At 39.5% G+C, this 21,604-nt stretch overlaps 2 protein-coding genes across 7 annotated transcripts in view; both read left to right on the top strand.

Annotated features, from left to right (window-relative positions):
- The window catches only part of kazna (kazrin, periplakin interacting protein a), a 179,340-nt gene extending 167,576 nt beyond the window's left edge, over positions 1-11,764 (top strand). For 3 of the 6 annotated variants that reach the window (XM_086141290.1, XM_086141293.1, XM_086141295.1), the window contains 9 exons: positions 1,234-1,370; positions 1,718-1,841; positions 7,594-7,802; positions 7,920-8,038; positions 8,798-9,029; positions 9,128-9,229; positions 9,751-9,917; positions 10,069-10,210; positions 10,903-11,762. In XM_086141290.1, coding sequence (XP_085997416.1) covers positions 1,234-1,370; positions 1,718-1,841; positions 7,594-7,802; positions 7,920-8,038; positions 8,798-9,029; positions 9,128-9,229; positions 9,751-9,917; positions 10,069-10,210; positions 10,903-11,061 — 1,391 coding nt within the window. In that variant the 3' untranslated portion in view covers positions 11,062-11,762. Of the gene's footprint in view, positions 1-1,233; positions 1,371-1,717; positions 1,842-7,593; positions 7,803-7,919; positions 8,039-8,797; positions 9,030-9,127; positions 9,230-9,750; positions 9,918-10,068; positions 10,211-10,902 lie in introns of all 6 variants that reach the window. The other 3 variants (XM_086141291.1, XM_086141289.1, XM_086141292.1) reach the window with 3 other exon arrangements.
- Positions 11,765-15,086: 3,322 nt separating this feature from the next.
- Positions 15,087-21,382, top strand: tmem51a (transmembrane protein 51a). The gene is made up of 3 exons (XM_086142008.1): positions 15,087-15,264; positions 16,635-17,165; positions 18,508-21,382. The coding sequence occupies exons 2-3, from the start codon at positions 16,684-16,686 to the stop codon at positions 18,911-18,913; spliced, it is 888 nt and encodes a 295-aa protein (XP_085998134.1). The 5' UTR covers positions 15,087-15,264; positions 16,635-16,683; the 3' UTR covers positions 18,914-21,382.
- Positions 21,383-21,604: the final 222 nt, after the last annotated feature.

The raw sequence follows: 21,604 nt of genomic DNA, 5'->3' as shown, positions 1-21,604 counted from the left end.
ACAATTGGGACACAGCTCATTTGGTGATTTAAGGCATTTTTAATTCTATGATTATCACAGTCCTTTTAGGTTCAGCATCACTATGAGGATGCCTATACTCAAATAAAAGAACATTAAAATAATTTAATGTAAATTTAAAACCGAGGGTTGGCAGTGGTTAACGTTTCCGCCTCACACCACTTCCGACAGAGAACCTTTCTGCATGGAGTTTGCATGTTCTCCCCATGTCTGCGTGGATTTCCTCCAGTTTCCTCCCACAGTCCAAAAAACATTAAGCAGGTTAATTTGAAAAATTGCCCAGATGTGCGAATGAGAGTGCAAATGGTCGGTTGTCTGTTTGTTTATGTGTCCCTGCAACTGACTGGCGACCAGTCCAGGGTGTACCTCGCCTCCCGCCCAATGGCAGCTGGAATAGGCTTCTGCATCTCCTGCGAGTCTGAGGAGGATAAGCACTCGACCATAGATGGATATTAGAGCATCGTGTTAAAGACATTTTTCTGAATCTTTCAAGATTTTTTTATATCAGCAGATGTATGATGGCTGAGTGGAATTACTTACCTTACTTTAATCTAAAATATTCAAAGAAAAGAAAATAATGTATTAACCAGCACACACTTGAAATTGTATCAGCTTCGCCTGCCAACAAAATCTGTCAACCATATGCCACCTGGACAGTAACTCGGTGTTTCGCATTTACATACTTTTTTTCGCAGAATCAGCTCTTTAGTGATGTGTGGACCTGACAGGTTTTCACCCCAAGACTCGTGACTCAAACCTTCAATTAACGTACAACAAACATACATCTTAATATAAGACTTTAAAACTTGAGAGAGAGGGTTTCATAGAAAACTAGACAGGCTTCCACTGGTAAGGTCCAACTTTCTTTTTAAAAGAAAGTAGTTGCTGACTAATCAATTATATCTCAGCCAAGATGCGGACAAGGAGAGAAACGTGAACATTCACAAACCCCCAATTTGCCCTGCAATTGGTCGTACAGTATGTATCACACTCACACTCTCAACCTCTGTGAAGCTGTTTTCACTGTTGCTTAGCAACTGCAGCAGATGATTTCCAAGTAATTTCAAGGATATGGCTCTGTGTTATATACATAAATCACTTGTGCATATGAAAGTTTTGTAGGGATGTAGTGGCATTTTTGCAAAGGTGCACATTTGTTACTTTGGGTGCCCAAATACACCCGTGGAAAACAAGCCCTTTCTTTTTTTCTTTTAGTGGCTGCTGTGCGGGTGAGCCCATGCCACTCGCGTCAGCCCTCCATCATCTCTGATGCCTCGGCAGCGGATGGAGACCGATCATCCACGCCCAGCGACATCAACTCACCACGTCATCGGACTCACTCTCTCTGCAATGTAAGAGCTGCCCACAGCCAGACCCTCTCAAGTATTCATCTCTTTGGATGTAACTGCTGTCTGGCCGCTTGTTTTGTTACACCATCATTCTGGCTGAATTCATTATGTGTCAGATGGTTTTCTGTGTACTCACTCTGCAAGTGGGATAGGTACTTTTGTAAAACCTGCAATGGTTGTAAAATATATGCATGCCTGGCAGCATGTCTAGTCATTTTCTTGTTCTGTTGTGATCACTCTCTGTCTTTATCACCAGTTCTGTCACACTTTGACCGACTTATCTCTTCCTTTTTTCCTTGGCCGTTGCCGCCCTCTCTTTGCTTTCTTTCTGTCCCTTTCTCCTCCCTTAGTCCCTAGAAGACCTGGAGGTGGCGAAGTGTAAGAAGAAGAAAGAGAAAATGGGGCTGGGCTCTTTGTCGCGTGTCTTCGCTCGGGGAAAGCAACGCAAATCCCTCGACCCTGGTTTGTTTGATGGTACTGCAACACCTGATTATTACATAGAAGAAGATGCAGACTGGTAAAACATATGTGTCTCAGCAAATCGTTGGAGAGCCTGTGTGGCAAAAATCAGAAGACAGCATTTTATTGAGGAGCGTGTGTGTGTGTGTGTGTGTGTGTGTGTGTGTGTGTGTGTGTGTGTGTGTGTGTGTGTGTGTGTGTGTGTGTGTGCGTGTGCGTGTGCGCGCGCAAGAGAGGATGTTTGTTTTCGTTGCCAGTGTGTAAAAATACAATTGTGTGTGCCTGTGTGATCTCACATGCATGATTATGTATGTGTGTGAGAGTGTGTGCACGTGTGTTTCATGGTCCGAGGCCATGTCAGACGTATGGCTTCGCTGGAGTGCTAACTTTAATGAGCAAATTGCACCAGTATGTATGGACAGTCCTGTAAATAGTGTAACACAGCGACCATGTGGATATGTTCTGCTGTATTTGCCCATCAAAACAGCTGTGTTATTGGAGCTTTCAACTGTACTTTATATTTTGACTTTTTGTTTTCACTCAACTGGAAACTTGAAGGACTGCTGTACCTGTAAATAACAACAGTTGTTGTGCACTTTGTGCGTGTAAATGTCTCCTTGTCCTGAATGCTATTTTTGTTATTTTAACATGAATCCCCTTCCTTGAATATCTTTTAACTTTAACTCCTCCCTGTTAATTGTCCTGCTTGGTCCATTCCCCTCCTTCCACACTGCCATGATGAGAACAGTTTCCTGTAGGCAACATGCAGACTCCTCCAATTACCTACAATTTGGTTGTATTGTACAACACATTCTTCAATAGCCAAGAGAACTGCAGAATCATCTCGAGACTTGTACTCAAATGAGACTTCAGAGTGGCTGCTGATGAAGGAATGAACTCTCCGAAGGACAGTTTGTTCCACAGCAACATGAAGCCAAACAGGAAATGTAAGAAAAGTGTTTTCTATCTGTTAAGATAGAAGGTATATGACTAAGAAACATGTGTGACATGCATGCACATAGTCCCGATCCCCAAATGCATGATAAACAAAACCCTGCTAAACAGAAATGTCTTTCTCTGGATATGCTGTCAAAAAGGTGACTAAGTGTCTGGTTCAAAACAAAAGAGAGGTCAGTTACTTATTTCATGATGTTTGTTCAAGTTTTCCTCCATTTCAAAGAAGTTAATTATATTTGAAAAGTCAGCATTCAGAAAACATGATTCATGTTCAGTTTCAACATCCCCAGCTCAAGCTTTAATCCACATCTCGAGATATCTTTGAGCAGAATAACACTTATGTAATTATAGTAAATCTCTTCAAAATAAAAGCTTGGAAAAAGAAAGACAATATACATTCTAGAAGAAGATATACCTTTTCACAGGACTTTTTACCACCTTTTCTGTGTAGGATATTGCATTTGATATTCTCCTATTAGCATTACAGTATTTTTTTCTACCATAATTAATGTTGGGAAAAGACACCCGTTACATTAAAACGCAGACTAAATATGGGATTAACAGTCAGGACTGTGAAATGCCCAGGAACAAAGTCCTTTTTGCCCTGAAAATCATAAAGTCAACTGAAAAACCTTTTTCAAGGAGCAGACTTTAAACAGCCCATTCATAGCGATAAGGCACGCCACCTCTTGAGGTCAAAACTCAGATTTCAGCAAGCTAATCAAACTGAGGCAAACGCATACCTTCTCTTGTGACCCGCTGAACTCACCAAACATTCTGATGCAGAGTTCAGGCCTCTGCTGGAAAAAAAGCAATTAACTTTGTGCAAAAGGTTAATAGCATTTCTACAAGTAAAAGAATCACACAGACATTGGATTATTTTCATGCTTTCACTTTGGATTGAGCTGGAGTCTGCACTATCCCCCCAGGAAATCTTTTCTCTCCCTGATGTTGAACTAACACTGGGTGTTTGTCAGTTTCATCTGGAACACCACAGTCTTGCAGATTTTTCAGGCACTGGTTTTAAAAGCAGTGCTTGTCCAAAAAGAGTGTCCATGTGTACGCAACAAAGGAAGTAGTGTATAAAGTTTAGTTCAACCTACATTTGGGCACCAAGATATTGGATCAAGAGGTGAATCACAAATGTAAGTCATAGATAAGTCATCATGTATCTATAACAGACAGCTCAACCAGCCTATTTCATTAAACATATATGAAATATATTCAATTCTAACCTACTTCCATGGTCACCCACTTTGCTGATGATTTAAAAAAAAAAAAACTATCAAATGACAATTGTATCATTTTTATGTTTTTGAGCCATGGTTTCTCTTGTTCTGTTTTCCACAAATATTTGACATTTTGTAAATGAGATACAGAAATTAATATTATCATTGAAGAGTTTTATTTAAAGTCAATGTAGGCCTCAGTGGAGACTTCTATTATGAGGTCCTGAGATGTTTAGAAGTGGATATTAGTGAACTTTTAAAGGCATGGGGGAAAAATGCTAAGAAATTAAAATGAGAAAAATAAGATTATTTTAAAAATAAAATAAATAACATTGAATATCCATGTGGCTGTCCTCTCTTTCCCTGTGTTAATATTTGTCTGTGTGTGCGTGTGTGTGTGTGTATGTGTGTGTGTGTGTGTGTGTGCGTGTGTGTTTGTTTGTGTGTATGTGTGTGTGTTCATTTGTCATGGTTTGGCTCTAATCCTGACTTGTTCCTCTCTGCTGGAGGGGCTGCCATTTTTAACATATGTGTTCGCATCAACTTGGTCCTTCGAATCCATCTGTGAGAGAGCTGCATCACAAAAGCTTCCAAATGGCTTCCTTTCCTCTTCCGATTTTAAAATCATCGTTCACTCAAATAACACCGTGTTCGATTGAAATCAATAAGCGGAGCAGCGGGAAAGGAAGCCATGCCATTTTTTTTTTTGAAACAGAACTCATTTATATCACCAAACAGTGTCAATAACATTGTACTTTGGTTTGACCCCTGATCCCTAACGCTGACCCTTATTTACTGACCCTCCCTGGACTCTCAACACAGTCAGGTGACCCAAGAAGCAGTCAATGTGACACAGTGGCAGCAAGGTACACCACCTCCTACTGCTCTGACAGAGAGCTAAACTGGGTTATAAACTGTGTTGGAAGATGCATAATGTCTCCCACAATCACCATGAAAAGACTTGATTAGCACTTCTTCAAGTTAAGTCTCATTTGGAAATGTTAAGCAACAATTGTGGATATAAATGCTCTCAACACTAAGCCTTTTTTTTCTTGAGAATTAATACTTCTGAATTAACCAAAAGTAAATTTAGAAGCTAATATTCAGCAGTTTACATTGAGTGAAAATTGTATTTACATAAAGTAATAAGGTAGATTTTTAGATCTGAATCCAACCACATTTCCACATATGTCTGTTTTTTTTATTCATTATCTTTCATTTTTTTGTAGTCCAAAGTAATGTCCAAGTAAGGAACACCCCAGGTTTGGTATGATGAGAAGAAAACCAAGACACTGACCCTTTCAAGAGGTTTAAAAAAAGCTCTGTTCCACAAGAGTCGCCGAATATTGGCCTTTCAACTGGATCCATTCTCCACCTCTTAATGTTCCACATCCTTTTCATCTTGGTAGGAAGAAATAGACCTTATATTTGGTCAATAGTGTATTTCCAGGGGAAAAAAAGCTGATTTATTCAGCTTAATTCGAATTGCTCTCAGAGGGGCACTCAGAAGTGCACTTTCAGTTTATGCATTGCTCTTAGGAGAGCACATAAAAGCATTCAACTTGAAATTGATTACTGAATTCAAATCTAATAAAATTTGTTTATCCAGACCTTACAATTCAGTTGTTAATATTGCTTTCACTCAGCATATAGTGGTGCCAGGTACTTTCTCTGCCAAAAGCCACAGACACATTGAGATGCGGCAAAACAACCAACAAGATGCGAGTCAAACTATTTCAGAAAAATATTCAATTAGAGGGAAATGGTCCAAAAATAAGGATGTATTAGTTATAATTGCTATTCAGAAGGGAACGCAGCAATATGATGTCTCATTTAAAAAAAAGTAAATGTACTTTCTCACTATTATTTGTAAGCTAAACTCCAGACAAAACTTTTTCTACTGTAAGTCCATTCTGAGTATTTAACTTGCAACTAAAAGTTTAGATCCTTCCACAAATTTGATATGCTGTACATATTCCATTTTACTTCTTCTTTTTTGTGTAATGTTAAACATAAGCTGTTAATTTGGCGTATTGATCAGACCTACTGAAGACCACAGCAGCAATGCCAAGTTTTTAAAGGCCTCATGTCTTTAGTCAGTCTTAAATTGTATCATATTCGTGAATGCCCCCAGCAGATTGTTTAAGGGCTCTCCCATTTCAAACCAATACTCAGGCTTTGTATGATAAAATAATCTCCATATTCAATTCTAAGCTGTTTTTTTTATGAACAACAGATTTGTAAAGCAGCCTATCCTATATAATCCTATTAGATGAGGAGAGATTCTGCTGCTGCCGCTACCTATTAGGTTAACTTTAAAAGAAAAAATAATGCACTGCAATAAGGTGTGAAAGTAAAACTCAAGATACCGTGTCCGTTTCAGTCTTGGACACAATTAACTTGAACTGGAAGCCTTGGCTTAGCTTTTTAGGCACAATGAAAAATTTTAGTTGCCACATCATACTATTATCTGCTCAATACTGGGTTGGGGTCAGATTCAAAATATCTATAAAGTGACTCGATTGGTTTCAGGCTCAACTTTAGGATTCTTGACAGACTAAATATTATCATGGACTATCAAGTGAATATAGAACTATCAAACACAAACATTCTACACAGTTAAGCTTTTAAATTCAACTGAAGAAATAGAAACTTTTTTCTTCTTCTTTTGATTAGAGAAGGACTTTCTCAAATTTCAGATCAATACTTTTAGCTACAGCAGCCTTCTGGCAATCTGCACAGCTTTGGATTCGAAGCCATTAAAGATGAATCAGAATAATATACATAGTGGAGAAAATATTGTTCTGATGGTCGCACAAATAGAAATGTAGTGCGTACCCTGATGAAGTGGTTTTCTACAAGCCTATTAGTGAAACTGGAGTCTTTGTATTTTAGAGATCAGTTAAGTGCTGCGCAGATCGAATTTTTTTATCTGTCAGAGAAAAAAGTCAAAACCTGGCAATACCATGCATCTCAAACAGAACACTAACACACATTTTTACATCATGAAATATCATCATAATAGCTTGTATGTCTTGTACTTGAGGAGGTGCATAACGGTGTTCTGGAAAAAATGTAGTTGTATATTGCCACCCACTGTTCAAGGTGGGAAAATGTTTGTATTGTTAGCGCCGCTGGATAGAATGGAAAGTGTGAAAAACCAGTTTGAAACATGTGACAACAAACTAGTAAACATTTAGAAAACAACGGAGAAAATTTAAGACCCGGGTTATATGACTGGAATGAATCCAAACATTCATCCATTTTGTAATTGCTGTTGCTTGTTTAATGGACTTCTAAAGTGATGAGGATGTTAATGAAAACTGCAGCCTTGTTTACAGTGCTGCTGCAAATGCTTCGCTTTTTGTCGAGCAGCCATTAGTTTAGGATGATTTCAAAAGCTTTGCTCTCTCCAGTATTCCCTCCTCTCTCTTTTGTAGCAGTTGCAGTTAATTGAATTGAACTTTGTGTGATTTCATTGCTCACTATACTCGCCACCACTTCTCTCACACCACCAACAACCTTATCTACATCACCTACATGACCCCCCACTCACCTTATCGCCTCACTCACCTGCTCAGACTCGGATAGCACGGCAAGCCCCACGCGCCACAGTCTCAGCCTGTCAGACGGGACAGAGGAGCAGCTGGACCGCCTCCAGCAGGTGGAGCTGGCCAGGACCACGCCTATGTCCCAGTGGAGGGCTGGCACAGTGCAGGCCTGGCTGGAGGTGGTCATGGCCATGCCCATGTACATCCGCACTTGCTCAGAGAATGTCAAGAGTGGCAAGGTAGGCGTGTTCCAAAAAAAAAAAAAAACTAACTTGTCATGGATTGACCAACCAGGATTCTGGACTTTTAGTTCACGTCGAATTTGGCTGTAATACAGTTACCTTGACGTTTTTCAGGTTTTATTGGGGCTTACAGATGAAGACCTGGAGCTGGGTTTAGGTGTCAGCAGCTTAATGCATCGCCGAAAACTACGCCTAGCCATTGAGGATTACAGAGATGCTGACAATGGTCGAGGGTAAGGAAAATAACCAGAGAATTCTTAAATAAATCAACATTTAACAGCAGTGTAACAGAGCCATCTGTTGGTGAGCTCCTGCTTTGCTTAATCACACGTATTTAATTTTCCCAAATTTAATCTTATTATTTGGGGGAGATTATAATGTTGTTGGGACTTTCAAATGTCTTGAAACAAAATGATTTATTTTCCCAAAAGACGTTTCATTCCAATATCATCTCATTAAATATGCCCTCTATTTTCCTCCTCTTCGAAACACCTTTATTTATTGAGAAAACCGCTGCTACAACACAGATAGGCTTTTGCAAACAATGAACACATTTGCTATATACTTAAAATAAATCTCTTGAGGTTGCCGTCGTCCGTAGAATCTTTAATTTCTTTCTGTTCACACACCGAATTATATCCATAACAACTGTGTTTCCTCCATTCCTCCACTTACCAAATTTAGATTTCTTGGTGTTATGTGACCTGGTTGTGATATTTTCTTTTGAGCTGTAAAATATTCAACAGCAATATGAGTTTCTTTGGCGCGGCCCTTTGTCTTGTTTTCTTTGGCGCTACTCTGACATGAAAACAATCCATTTGATGAGCTGCTGATGTTCGAATTAATTCAGGACATACTCGGCTGTGATTTCTCAAGTGTGATTTTCTAAAGCTGTCAGCATTATAAATTCAATCTCAATTACGTTCACTGGTTTGTTTTGACAAGAAAGAAATAGGTATTGTGTGAATTAGATTCTTGCTCTTTCTCTTCAGGCTGTCCAAGGCTGCAGATATGGATCACCACTGGGTGGCCAAAGCTTGGTTGAGTGATGTGGGTTTGCCTCAGTACTCGCAGGCATTTCACACCCACTTGGTGGATGGACGCATGCTGAACTCTCTGACACGACACGACCTCGAGCGTCACCTCAACATTTCTAAGAAGTTCCACCAGGTCAGCTTGCTTCTGGGCATCGAACTGTTGCAGTCGCTGAATTTTGACAAAGATGTAAGTAAGAATAATTCAATCCTGCGCAAAATTCTGCATATTCAGTCATAACGGAAGCTTCCTATTCAGTGAAAATTGTTTATGTCATTCATTTAAAGGCGCTTCAGGCTCGTCGGATGCAGTGCGAGCACCAGAATTCTGATCCGTTGGTGTGGACCTCACATCGGGTCATGAAATGGATTCGCGATATTGACCTCAAGGTGGGGTCAAACAGTAGGAATGTAAACTGCATGCATTATATGATGATTTGAGGTCGAAAGAGCACAAGAGCATATCGTTAAAAATGATGCTTTTTAACTCTGTACATACCACTGGCCCTGTGTCTTTGAATTCAAAAGTCCCCCGGATGTCTGCCTTTATGTTGCGACATGAATGTTAAAGTATATTGTACATTATATAAAGTGTATAAGCATTTTGTTAAAGTATATTGACTCAAAATATAAAGCCTATCCATTATCAGCCAGGCCACATACTGGGTATGCTGAGATACACCTGTCTGAACCGACATCCTGTTTATATCCTCCCGGGGTTTGATTTTATCCTAGAAGCACTGAAAACAAATGAATCAATGTTTTATTTTTTAGAGGTAGGAATTTGTCCATGTGTTTGATAGACTTTCAACAACATGTCTCATTCTCATTTCCTTCAAAAAGATGCCACAGTTATTGTTACTGTTATTCTAAATGAACTTTACCACTCTTTTGACTATCTACTTGCCCAGGAGTTTGCAGAAGGTCTCATCAACAGTGGAATTCATGGAGCCGTCATGGTGTTGGACCCAACTTTTAATACTGATACCATGGCAACAGCACTGGGGATCCCCAACAGCAAGCACATGGTTCGTAGGCACCTCATTGAGGAGATGAAAAACCTGATTGGATCGTCTAGGTGAGTCTAGACATTCAGTTGGACGCCATCGGCAGATTCCATCTACAGTTTTTTTAAAGTTAAGATTTCAGATTGGTTTGTCTGACCAATGTTATATTATGACCAATATGTACCGCAATTCTAACACTGATGCTTTCCATGCTCCCTGCAGGGCAGATGCCAAGCAGGACTTTGAGCGTTTAGGTCTGGGAACACCACCAACTCTGCTTCGCCAGCACTCTCTGGGCAGGTCGCCCAACTCGCCCGGCCGATACACGGATGACGAGGGCTCACTGAGGAGGAGGGCAGTCAAGGTGGGGAAAAAAAATTGCCAGGCTCACAAGATCCGTTGCCTCAAGTGTTAGCTTTTACTTTCATACAAATTGGAAACCATCGCAGCAACTTTGATTGAAAATACAGTCACATAATTCTGATTTGATGTAGCAGGTGAAAAAAAGAAGTGAGTGGAGTGCGTTGCAGATGGAGCAACATGCTCACACGTATAAGCATTTGCAGGGCACTTATCAAGTCCATGCTAAGCTATATATCTTATTATTGACTTTGTTACAAAGACAGGACGTAAGAATTTATATAGCTGTCAGAGTCTAATGTTTGAAATGTTTTATCTCAAATAATAGCTCCCTAGTTATCTGAAAATGACATACGCACATATTTATATATTGCTATTATTTCCATTTAGTCCATGATTTCCAGTCAGTTTGTTGCTGGTTTTTGCTTGCTCAATATCAGTTACATTCTTGTTAATTTTCCAGACACTTTTGTTGCAAATTTCCAAAATGCTGTCTTTTCCTGTTTTATATATTTGTTGGGATTTTTTTCAAAATGTCCCTGCCATGAGCTGATGTCAAATAAGCAGGTGTGACACAGCAAATTGAATATTCTACATTCTGTACATTAATCCATATTTAAATGAATGTATTGAAATAAAGCAAAGGATTTCCTGTGTTAACCATATCCGAAATACAATGATTGTGTTTTGTTTCAGCCTCCAACAGGTTTTAGCCCCAAAGCCCGAAACGGGCGGGATTTGAGCTGTCACAGTAGTTATGGTTCCCTGCCTCGGGACGTTCGAGACCAGACTCCGCCGAGAGCTGAGGGCAGCCCGATACATGGCTACACCAGCATCGAGGTCACTAATGTGTGATGGTCTGCGATGTTCCCAAGACATCATTAACTCTACTGAACAACTTGCACTTTTCTCCTCCATGTGCAGCACGAAACTAGGCTGGGTGATACACCGTTAAAGGACAGATTGCACTTTTTAAAAGGGATGTGATGAAAAAAACAACAACATAACAATGGAATTTAATCAAAGTAGGTGGTGTTTTAATGTTTTGAGGGGTAATCGTTTAGATTCCCTGATGCAGGAATCCAGATTTAAAGGACTGATTATTTTTGTATTTGTTATGTGAATCTTCTGGGAAGCAGGACTTGACAATCTGTTCCTGCCTAATACTTGTTAAAGACATGCCGTTTCTATAAAAGATATTTGAGATTTGTACTAAAGATGTGTATTATATGCCGGGTACTAGATGGAAAATAGAAAGTTTCACATAAATGTAAATCATTCTTATTTTAATTTAGTTCTCTTTCAATCTCTGCTGTTTGTGATGCTGAGAAATAACATTAACAAAAAAGATACAGTTGCATCATGCACATTTATACTGTCATGTCTGAACAAATGTAGCTCTCTCCCCTAATGTTTTATATTGTGTAGTGAACATGAAAAAGTATCAAAAAAGAGAGAGAGAAAAGCTATTCATCCCTGTTTGCCTAAAGGTAAAAAGGAATAACTGGAAATGTGTGAAAGGACAGGCATATTCTTTCTGAAATAAAAAAAGACCTGTTACAAACAAACCCATTTTCATCAGTGTTTGCATATTAAAAATCTTCTTTCATTGAATCTCTTCATTCCATTTCCATTCAAAACTCAAGACTACCTTGTCCACTGGTAAGAGCATTGCATTCCACTGATCATGTAAAACTTGTTGAGTCACTGGCTCTAGATCTATTGACATAATCCTGGCTTTAAAATGTTGTGCAACTTCCTTAACTTACTCAGAGTGACTCATATAGCAGGGCATAGTCACAGTGACATCACTATAGATGATGACTTCTTCTATAAACTGGACTTGCATTCGCTAATCCTGAAAAGACAGCTAATTGCAGCAGTCCATTGTGATGCCCCTTTTATATTTTGTAAAAATCAGATGTATGACGAGTGACGATGTGTCAAAGGAGTTCTAGGCATAGAAACACATGAAGGAATTCCAAAAACAAGACTCTGAGACCTTGAAATGTGGTGCATCTTGGCAAAACTTTGTCAGCAAATCACTTCATTTGAAGAGAAAGACAGAGCCGGAGAGACCGCGGTTCTCCAATAGTCGCTCCATGGATGTGTGTGTGTATATCAAAACAGAGGAACCAGACAAAAATGTGTGAGGAAGAAATCCTCCCCTGAGCCTAGAACAACAGGGCTGCCTGACTTGAAAGGAACAATACAGCAAGTGGCCTGACTGAGAGCTGGTTTTGTCATTACTGTAAAAAAGGCCAGAGCACAGGACTGTAACAGGGGCACTGGGAAAAGGAAGTGGAGCTAATTGGACCATGCTCTTTGAACAAAGGGTTCCCAACGTGGGGTTTGAGACCCTTTGGGAGATATGGGTTAGACCAACGTTACAAGAATGAGATGATCTGCATAAATCAAATTACATTTGATATACACTTTATTTTGTTCTTACAATTTATAAGAGATGGACATCAGAATAAATGTCACTAAAATATAGAGATATAAACACAAAGCACATAATAATGCAGTCATTTACAAATAAACTTCAACATCTGTGTGTGTGTGTAGTGTAGCAGGAGTATGACCAGGATCTGCCTTCATATTCTGAGACATCCAAAGTTCTCAGAATGTAAGCAAAGCGATGAAAGACTATAAACCCCACAGTAAAAAAGCTTATTACACATGTAGGCTGTAAAACTAGACACTGGATGAATTTACTGCACGGGGCGCATTGAGCAACGTATAGTATACAGCCAGGTGACTTCACTGAGATAAGATGGTCTAAGAGTCATTTTTATTCCCATCACACATCAAAAAAGGTGCGGCCATAATGGGATCTTTCATCACTGACAAACAAAGTTTTGATTTACTGAGGCAGTAAATGTGAGTTTTGTCTGCAGTCTAGGAAAAGCTTCATTGAATTTCTCTGAGTTTCTTCCAGGTACTAGAATGTGTCACATTCTTACGCTGAGAACTTGTTCAGATTGGATTCAGGCAAATCATCTTACTCTGCTAAGAAAGGAAGACATCCGAATGATCTCCATCCAACATTTACTCAAAGTCTCACTAAAGTCTTTCGGTGATCACAGCTATCAGAATTGTTTGTGAGCACCAGCTTGACCCGTGCAGAATTAACATCCATCCACTTACCCAGAATTGGGTCGTATTGGCATCAGACTGATAAACTTTATACGTGCCCCTCTTTGCAACATACCCCGGCTCCTGCAGGATCCTGAAGAGTTCCCAGGACAGATAAGCACAACAATCCCTCCAGCGATACCTGTCTTGGACTAGTTCTAACTGGGGGAACATGGGAGGAATCCTAATCAGATGTCTGTAGTACCTTAGAAGACCCCTCGCAGCTCCCAGACGTCTTTCCCTGAGTTGCAGCCCACCCCCAGCCCACCCCCTCACCCAGCTGTTATTGAATCCCCACAACCGTTCCGTTAACACTGTATCTTCGCTGAGTGGATTTTGAGGTGCTTTGGAATTCAAGGTTCTGCCGGCACCAGGTAATGTTATATTATGAAGTTTTTAATCTTTTCTTCTGTGTCAAAGATCATCCTCTTTGAAGAGACCACAAATGACATCAGCCCTTTAGACAGCAAGTGCTGAAGCACATATGTGGCAAATTCATTTCAGTTAATTGGGAAATGCAATGTTTTTGCATGGTTTGAGGTGAGGCAGATGATGTCCGGAGGAACAACTGCATCGAGCAAAAATATGCAAGAGAGTAAAGAAAAGGGTCTGCCCGCTAAAAGGACACTTCCACATCAAATTTTGTGAAGTCAAAAGTGGAACTTTGTGCCCTTCTTACCCAATACTGTTGGAGCTGCGCTTTGAAAACACGCTAGCAATCACAAAGGCTATCTTGAAGAAGTAAAAACTGAGTCAAAACTGACCTGTATGAGAAAATAATGCATGGAAACTCAATGTTTGGAGGACACAGATTGGGTCCTGAAACACCGGGTCACAGTTCCATGATCTCCCTCTTGTTCTTTTATTTTGTAAAACGAAGTAGCATTACCTCATTGGGGCCTGACTTCACTTCCAATTCTCAAACACAATTACATTTTCTCTTGCATTCTAACTTGTATTTGCAAAGACCCTTGATCCCTAAATAAACATTCCACACTATCAGCAAGACACAAACAAGAGTAGTGTCTCTGGCCAACTCAGATTACATCACACGACTGTTTTGTATGTGTGTGTGTGTTTTCTAACAAATTCTGCTGCTGTGTTGAGAAAAGCCACCATAGCGTCGCACCACTGGACCAGGAGTGAAGCAAAACTTCAGATCATCAGATGATTAATCTTGTTCACGCTGCTTCTTTTAACCTAAATGTGTGGTTTTGTAGTTTAAACAACCACTATTTGCTGGTGCACAGGGAGATACATATTGATGAGTAGAAACTTTTGAACTTACTTTTACTTTTGAGCTTTAATTTAGATGTTTGGGAGAGATTTAAGTAGCAGCAAAGTTGGGAAATTGTTTGTCACAAGATGAAATCAATTCATTGCATGTAAAAATCATGCACAAGGCCTATTTCCATGTTACTGTCAATACAAAGACCAGGGAGACCGAAATGGTAGCTTCTTGTCTGCAGGAACAAACTGGGCTTCTGGTTTTAGATTTGTACTGTTTTATTCAGTATCTATCTATCTATCTATCTATCTATCTATCTATCTATCTATCTATCTATCTATCTATCTATCTATCTATCTATCTATCTATCTATCTATCTATCTATCTATCTATCTATCTATCTATCTATCTATCTAAGCATTCTTACCCTGAATTTGGCAGTTAAATAGTTAACTCTAGCCGTGGACGCGTCTTCTGCCTCCACTCTCTCCTCCTCCTCCTAGTCTGAGGGAAAACTCCTGATCTTCTGAACTCCAGCCGTCATCAGAAGTGAATTCGCGTTTGGGAGAAGCAAAGTAAGGGAAGAAGGATAGACAGACAGGAAAACAAAGCAACCAACAAACAAACAGCAAAAACTCAAGCCCTCGCAACTTTGAGGAGAAGAAGAGGAAGTCGACATTTGTTATGGGGAGGTGAGTTGAAGTCTTAACATGTCCGCCCGTCTCCTCACCACTCTGTCGCTTACTTTTTACTAAAAGTTGTAAAATAAGTCGGAGGGGGAGGTTCACATTCTGGAAAGTTTTCTTGTACAATAACTACAACTCCGGCGTGGCACGTAGGCAGCGGTGGCCCAGTGGTGCCGGAGGGCGAACCGTCCTGTCGGCCTTGTAACGGTGTCAGCCAGTGGAACTGTGTGCTCTTTCGGAGGACCGAGCATTTTTTTTCCTCACAAACCAAAACTTTATTGTCTTAAAGCGAGACAATCGACTCTGAGTCGACCCTAGGAGGGCAAGCTCCCCTCACACAGGCTGCCAGACTCCCTCCACGCCCCTTACTTTATAGGACGATGTGGGATGAAGGTGGACGTTTCACGGGCCTGCCAGTGTCGTACAGCGGTGAAAATATTTGTATACTATAACGTGTGTGTGTGTGTGTGTGTGTGTGTGTGTGTGTGTGTGTGAGAGAGAGAGAGAAAGAGAAAGAGAGAGAAAGCGATTGTGACCATGAAGCAGCTGTCATGACGGGATAATTTAGTCCCATGCCTAACATTCTTGTGTGTTTGTGTGAGTGCAGCATGTTTGTGTGACACATTTTCTGTGTATTTGTGTTATGCATTCATGGATGGTCCAGGGATTCTTATACATAAGCACACATTCCAATTCATGAATATATCAGACTAGGGTAAATGGTCTACACTTATACAGTATAGAGCTTTACATAAGATTGCATTGACTCACACAGTGATGGTTGCAGAGCTGCAATGCAAGGCGCTATTCAGGACATCAGGAGCAACTCGGGGTTCAGTGTCTCTCCGAAGGGCGCTCCAGCATGCAGACAGAAGAAGTCGAGAATCAAACTGATAATTTTCCGGTCGCAGGGGTGCCCACTTACCAACTGAGCCACAGCTCATTAAACTTGTCCTCAAACATTGCTTTGCAATGGAAAAAGATGAAAAATAGTATCCGTATTACATAAACCAATTCTCCAAAAATGTCTTGAGTAGTGGTGTAGCTTTCTCGTAATGCCTTAACACTGGACAATCAGTTACTTTTACAAGTGCTGTGTACACCCTATATATATGTATTTCATATACAGGCCGTGAATATCTTCAACTGTTTGATGTCAGTAATTGTCAGGTTCTACTGCTTTCCCTGAAATATGCCCTTTGGCATAAAGATTACACAAAATAATTCTTTCATCTTGTTTTGTTTTAGCACTTTTCACTGGAGCCATTTCTCTTGAGTTGGACAGCTGAACAGTAATGCTTGAGATTTGTACTCTGCGTTATTTTGTTCTTGTTTTCCAGAGTACGTGTCTAAGTTCAAATGCACTGTCTCCACAGTTTCTGATGTTACTGCTTCTGGCTGGACTGAATCTGAGGGACTGACAAGATGTGCCCCAATGTTGATGGACAAGTTAACCCTGCGAGCGGAGGAGGCACCAGCAGCGACACTAATAATTGTAGCAGCAACAACAACAACAATAATAATAGTTACAATAATAACAATATTAACAACAGCAGCAACAGCAGCAGTGGCAGCAATGTAAACAGTGGAAACTCCGGCTCTCAGTATGCACTATGTGCGCTGGGTGTCGGGCTTCTTGCCCTCGGAACTGTGATGATTGTGTGGAGCGGCGTACCTGCAGATCCAGGCAACAACACCAGCAGCAGTACAAACGGCGGAGACATGGCTCCTGGCAGCAGGAAGAATAAGGCCTCTTCCGTGGCCTTTGTCCTGGTGGTTGCTGGGGTGGTCATGCTGCTGCTGTCCTTGTGTCTGGGCATGAGGAACAAACAGCGGGAGATGCACAGGCTCCAGGAATTGCAGAACCGTGGAGAAGTGGCAGCGAATCAGCAGGACCAGCAAGACACGTGAGTCCTGTCGTGAATTTCGGCACATACGGCACATACCCCATACATGCATCTTAAATATGGCATTGTAATCCAAACAGAAGGATTTCTATTTCTTATGTTGTCTTAAAAAAAAACAGTGGGACTAATATAACTGATTATTTGGATTGCATGTTGATTTTAGTTTCTCTGAACAGGCCTACTTATTCACAATTTCAAGAGCTTTTTTTAATCATCTTAGAATACAAGTTGACAATGTTTCATTGTATTAACTATTGTTTATCTTAATCCACATATCCAAACTGACACAGGGTGCACTGGCTACAATCTATTTGTTGTATTAATATTACTGGAGGTATGAATGGTGCAGGTGTAACAGTAGTGCTAATTTGAACCCAAATCATGTTAGTTTTTTTTGTTTTTTTTCCAAACTTAATCCTCTGTTTTAATACTCAAACTAAATCAGACACAAATTACCGATACTCTATATAAAGCCAAGTTTAGCATTTATATCCATGTCACTGTAGTGCAAATGATCAATAGGTGATTGGCTTTTAAAGTGTCGCACTAAAATTATCACAAGATGTGATTAGCTGTGATCCTATTAGCATTAGACAAACATACTTGTCATAACGAAATCAAGAAACTTGAGAAAGAAACGGCTAAGGATTATAAAAACTTAGAATTTTGTGAAGAAAAATTAAAAGTGGATCTGTTTTCATGATTCCAGACGATGCTCATATTAAGATTACATAACATAAATAGTCAAGTCTCTTATTCTTTTTCTTATTCTTCGTAAGTCTTTTTATGTTTAAATATCACCTTATTTCACAAGACAACAGACAGTAATTTTTCAACCAAATTCATATGATTAGTTGAAAAAAAAGAATTTACTTTTCTCTGTACAACCCAGTCTGGCAGCTGGCGTGCAAATGAACCATCAAAATCAAACAAGCTAATTGAATAAAGGGAAGATTTTTAATCTGATGAGGGTAGAATAGCATGCAGGTGTTCTTTTATCGAGATGTCCCGAAAAGGTGGTGAGTCATTTATTCTTTTGTTTTACATTTTATATCCCATTCAACAAGCCCCCATTCATTGTGACTGTTTTGGATAAATACTGAAACATAATTCCAGCTATATCAAATAGTATGAATAGGTTTAGCTGACGTTTTGGGTGTCATACAATAGTACAGCAGTGCAAACGAACCAGTGTAAATTACAAAAAATAATTCTTGATTACTGAGTTTAGACCCCCTAGGTCTCTGAAATTTACTACTTTTGATCGTTTACTATAAAAACATTTACCCATGGCACTGAACTATTTGTACATACAATGACAGTGTGTATTAAATGTGTGCAGTGTTGAGGAACAAGCCCAACGCTATGCTGTGCCCACCTATGAGGAGGCTGTCGGCAGCGGCCAGTATCCTGTCAGTCAGAGCAATGTGCTGCCAAGCTCCTCCCAGCTGCCCTCATACGACGACTTGGTACAAGTTGATGTGGTGCAGTATGAATTTGAGGGACCAGAGGTTACGCCCGTTGGATCACAACCAGTTCCTACTACCAGCGGCCCGGCCCCTGCTGCCTCAACGTCAAACCGAAGACTTGGGAAAAATAGCCGCAAACTCCTCCCTATCAAAATCCGCCGGATAAAATCTGAAAAGTTTCCTATGAAAAACGGGGACAATTGTCAACCAGCTACTGGAATGAGTATAGAGCCCCTCACCCCTCCGCCACAGTATGAGGACAAGTTGCCACCCCTTTAAGATCAGGCTGATTGTGCCTTGTGCCTTGAAGATGAAGACTTGTTGTGGATTTGCAGTCTACTTGCGAAGCTAAGACTCAAAGGGTGCCTTTTCCAGCAGAAAACTGTGATGAGCGAAAGTTTCCATTCAAACACGTGTTTTGCTTCATCACTCCAATGCACATACGGAAAAGGACCGATGACCGCTGGCTATTTTCTTACCGCGAGGATTGTGAGACTGCTTACGAGCAGAAATGAAATGCTGTTCTCTTAATGTCACATACATTTTCAGTTCAAATATTATTCGCAGCTGACTGATCTCAGTGCACTGCCGGATATAGTAATTAAGGACAAGATCATCAGTCATCAATCAACTGCTTATAGTTCACATTATTCTGCACAAATAAAACTTGGATCTTGTCCGAGGAAGCGGCTGTTTTAATCTGAATAGATTTGGATTACCCCTGACATCGGCTGGTCAAATGTTAACTCCTGAGCAAGTAACTCAGTGTTTTTTCCTGGTAAACTGTCATTCTTGAGACCCTCCTTAACTGTCAACAACTTAGTATTATTCAGCTTTAAAGTTAAGTCGTTTTAAGTATCAAATGTGTTTGGCAGTTTATGTGGCGCTTTGCTTTCATATTTGTTTCTTTTTAAAAAAAAATTTAATCAGAATACCCGGATGTCCCTTCTTATTTGAATGATAAATACATGGTTAAGTGACCTGGACACGGGCATTTGAGAATCTTATTTTTAACCCGGATAAAAAAAACTTCTTTTTTCCAACAGTTCCCATGACTCTTCCTGATAGTCTCTTTATTGGATATATAAATAAGGACGCAAACAAAATATTTTTTCTTATGTCTTGCTCCAAATATCCACTTCTGGCTATTTATTTAAAAGAAAAGCCTCATTTTGTGCCATGTTTTAGAAACCTTTGAAAGGTATGAATGAATGAATATGTATAGGGTTTTTTTGTCAAATCAGAAAATTAGTGATCGTTGCATCATTAATAACACCCTGCTTACAGACATCATTTCTCTTGAAGGTGTTTAAAAAAATGTCAATCTTAAGAAATCAATTAGACTTTACTGAAACAAAGAGTAATTGTCATCACGGCATATGTGACATGAGTGAAAATGTACAATTACACCTAAAAGGACAAATGAGTGCAGTGAAACAAACAATACAAACAGTGGTTTTTTTTTTTTAGTTTTTTTGTTAAAAAATGTATTCAATTGCTGAAGTAGATATTTACATTTAAGTCAGCGTTATAGATTAATTGTTTTCAGGAAGAAAACAGTAAACGTGACTGTTTTTCTAGAATCTTGCTTATTGAGTGCTTCACTTGAAACATAATTCCATGTGCTATCTTGTTCAAAACTACAAGACCCTTGCTCTAACTCAAAATTTTCAAAAGAAAACTGCACAACTGAGAACGGGGTTTGATGTCATTCCTCCAATGAAGTGTTTTTTTTATTTTTAACCAGGGAGTGGAAAAGGAGGAAGCTAGGGAATAGCTGAAAGCCTTTAGCCTGTAGTCATGGTAAACACAGTGAAGCTCTAAAGACTGGAGGATCGTCTCCACCTCTTTTCTCAGCTTTTTTTTTGTTCTTATTCAAGATGACCTACAGAACAGAGAGAGCCTTTGACTATGCAGCTGCACCATAATAACAGCAACTAGTGCTCTCTGGCTAGCTCATCACCATTCCTCCAACCGCAGTGTGACTTGCAGGCCTACTTTGATTTGGAAGAATGCTGAGAATGAGCAGAGAGAAAAAGTGGCTCAAGGCTCTATTTGGGGAATTCGAATTTGTCAGGCTCTACCAGAGATCAGTACCAATACCTGCTGTATGGGTCAGAATTGATATATGAACATCTGAAGAAAAAATAGGAAGTTGTATGGCTACCTGATATTAAGGAAAATCGCATCCTATTCTAAGACAAAAGCAACTTGTTCTTCCATGTTGTCTGAATGGTGTTTTTCACACTCAACTAATATTATGTTCTGCCTTGTAAGTTCGGATGCACTAGTAAGTCACTTCAGGTTTACCAGTGGAATTTATGGCTGATTCTGCATCATGTTTTCAACAGTAAAAATTGTCGAAGTTTGTTATATTCAGTTTTTGTCTTTCTTTGTGTGTTTTGAGTACTGTAGACATGATGCAACAAGTATTTGTGTTTTTTTTTGTTGTTGTTTTTTGCCATGTCAAAAAGTTTTATATTTATGAATGAATGTTTTTCACTTTATAATTTTATTTTAGGTTCTTAAACACATACAGTTTCAATTATTGATGACTTTATTTTGTTTGTACTGTGAAGATGTGGTTCTTTATCATGATCATTTGTGGATTTATTTCATAGATATTTTATGAGAAATAAAAGGAAGTGTTTTTAATTGTCCCAGCAGATTTTTTTTGATGATCACAAAGTAACTCTACATCATCTAAGTCCATTGTGACGGTCAAATTTGACATCCGTATTTTCTTATGTTCCCACCACTTAATTGTAACCAGAAGACGAGAGAATCATGATTTACAGTGGGGGTAACAGCAACACTGTTTTCTTGTTTCTTTGTAATTTCCATTATGCTGATGTGCTACTGTTAAATAATACCAGGAAGGCACTATTCTAATATATAGTGTTTTTATTACTTGCAGTAAATGAGATATCGTGCCACGGTTACTGTTGTTCTTGCAGAAATTGCATGAAC

Source organism: Fistularia commersonii, chromosome 34 (assembly GCF_037954325.1).
Source record: "Fistularia commersonii isolate RoL2024-O1a breed Wild chromosome 34, RoL_Fcom_v1.0, whole genome shotgun sequence".
In the NCBI taxonomy this organism is placed as follows: Eukaryota; Metazoa; Chordata; class Actinopteri; order Syngnathiformes; family Fistulariidae; genus Fistularia; species Fistularia commersonii.
The sequence above is the reverse complement of the archived record's forward strand: the minus strand, read 5'-3'. Positions and strand labels throughout refer to the sequence as shown.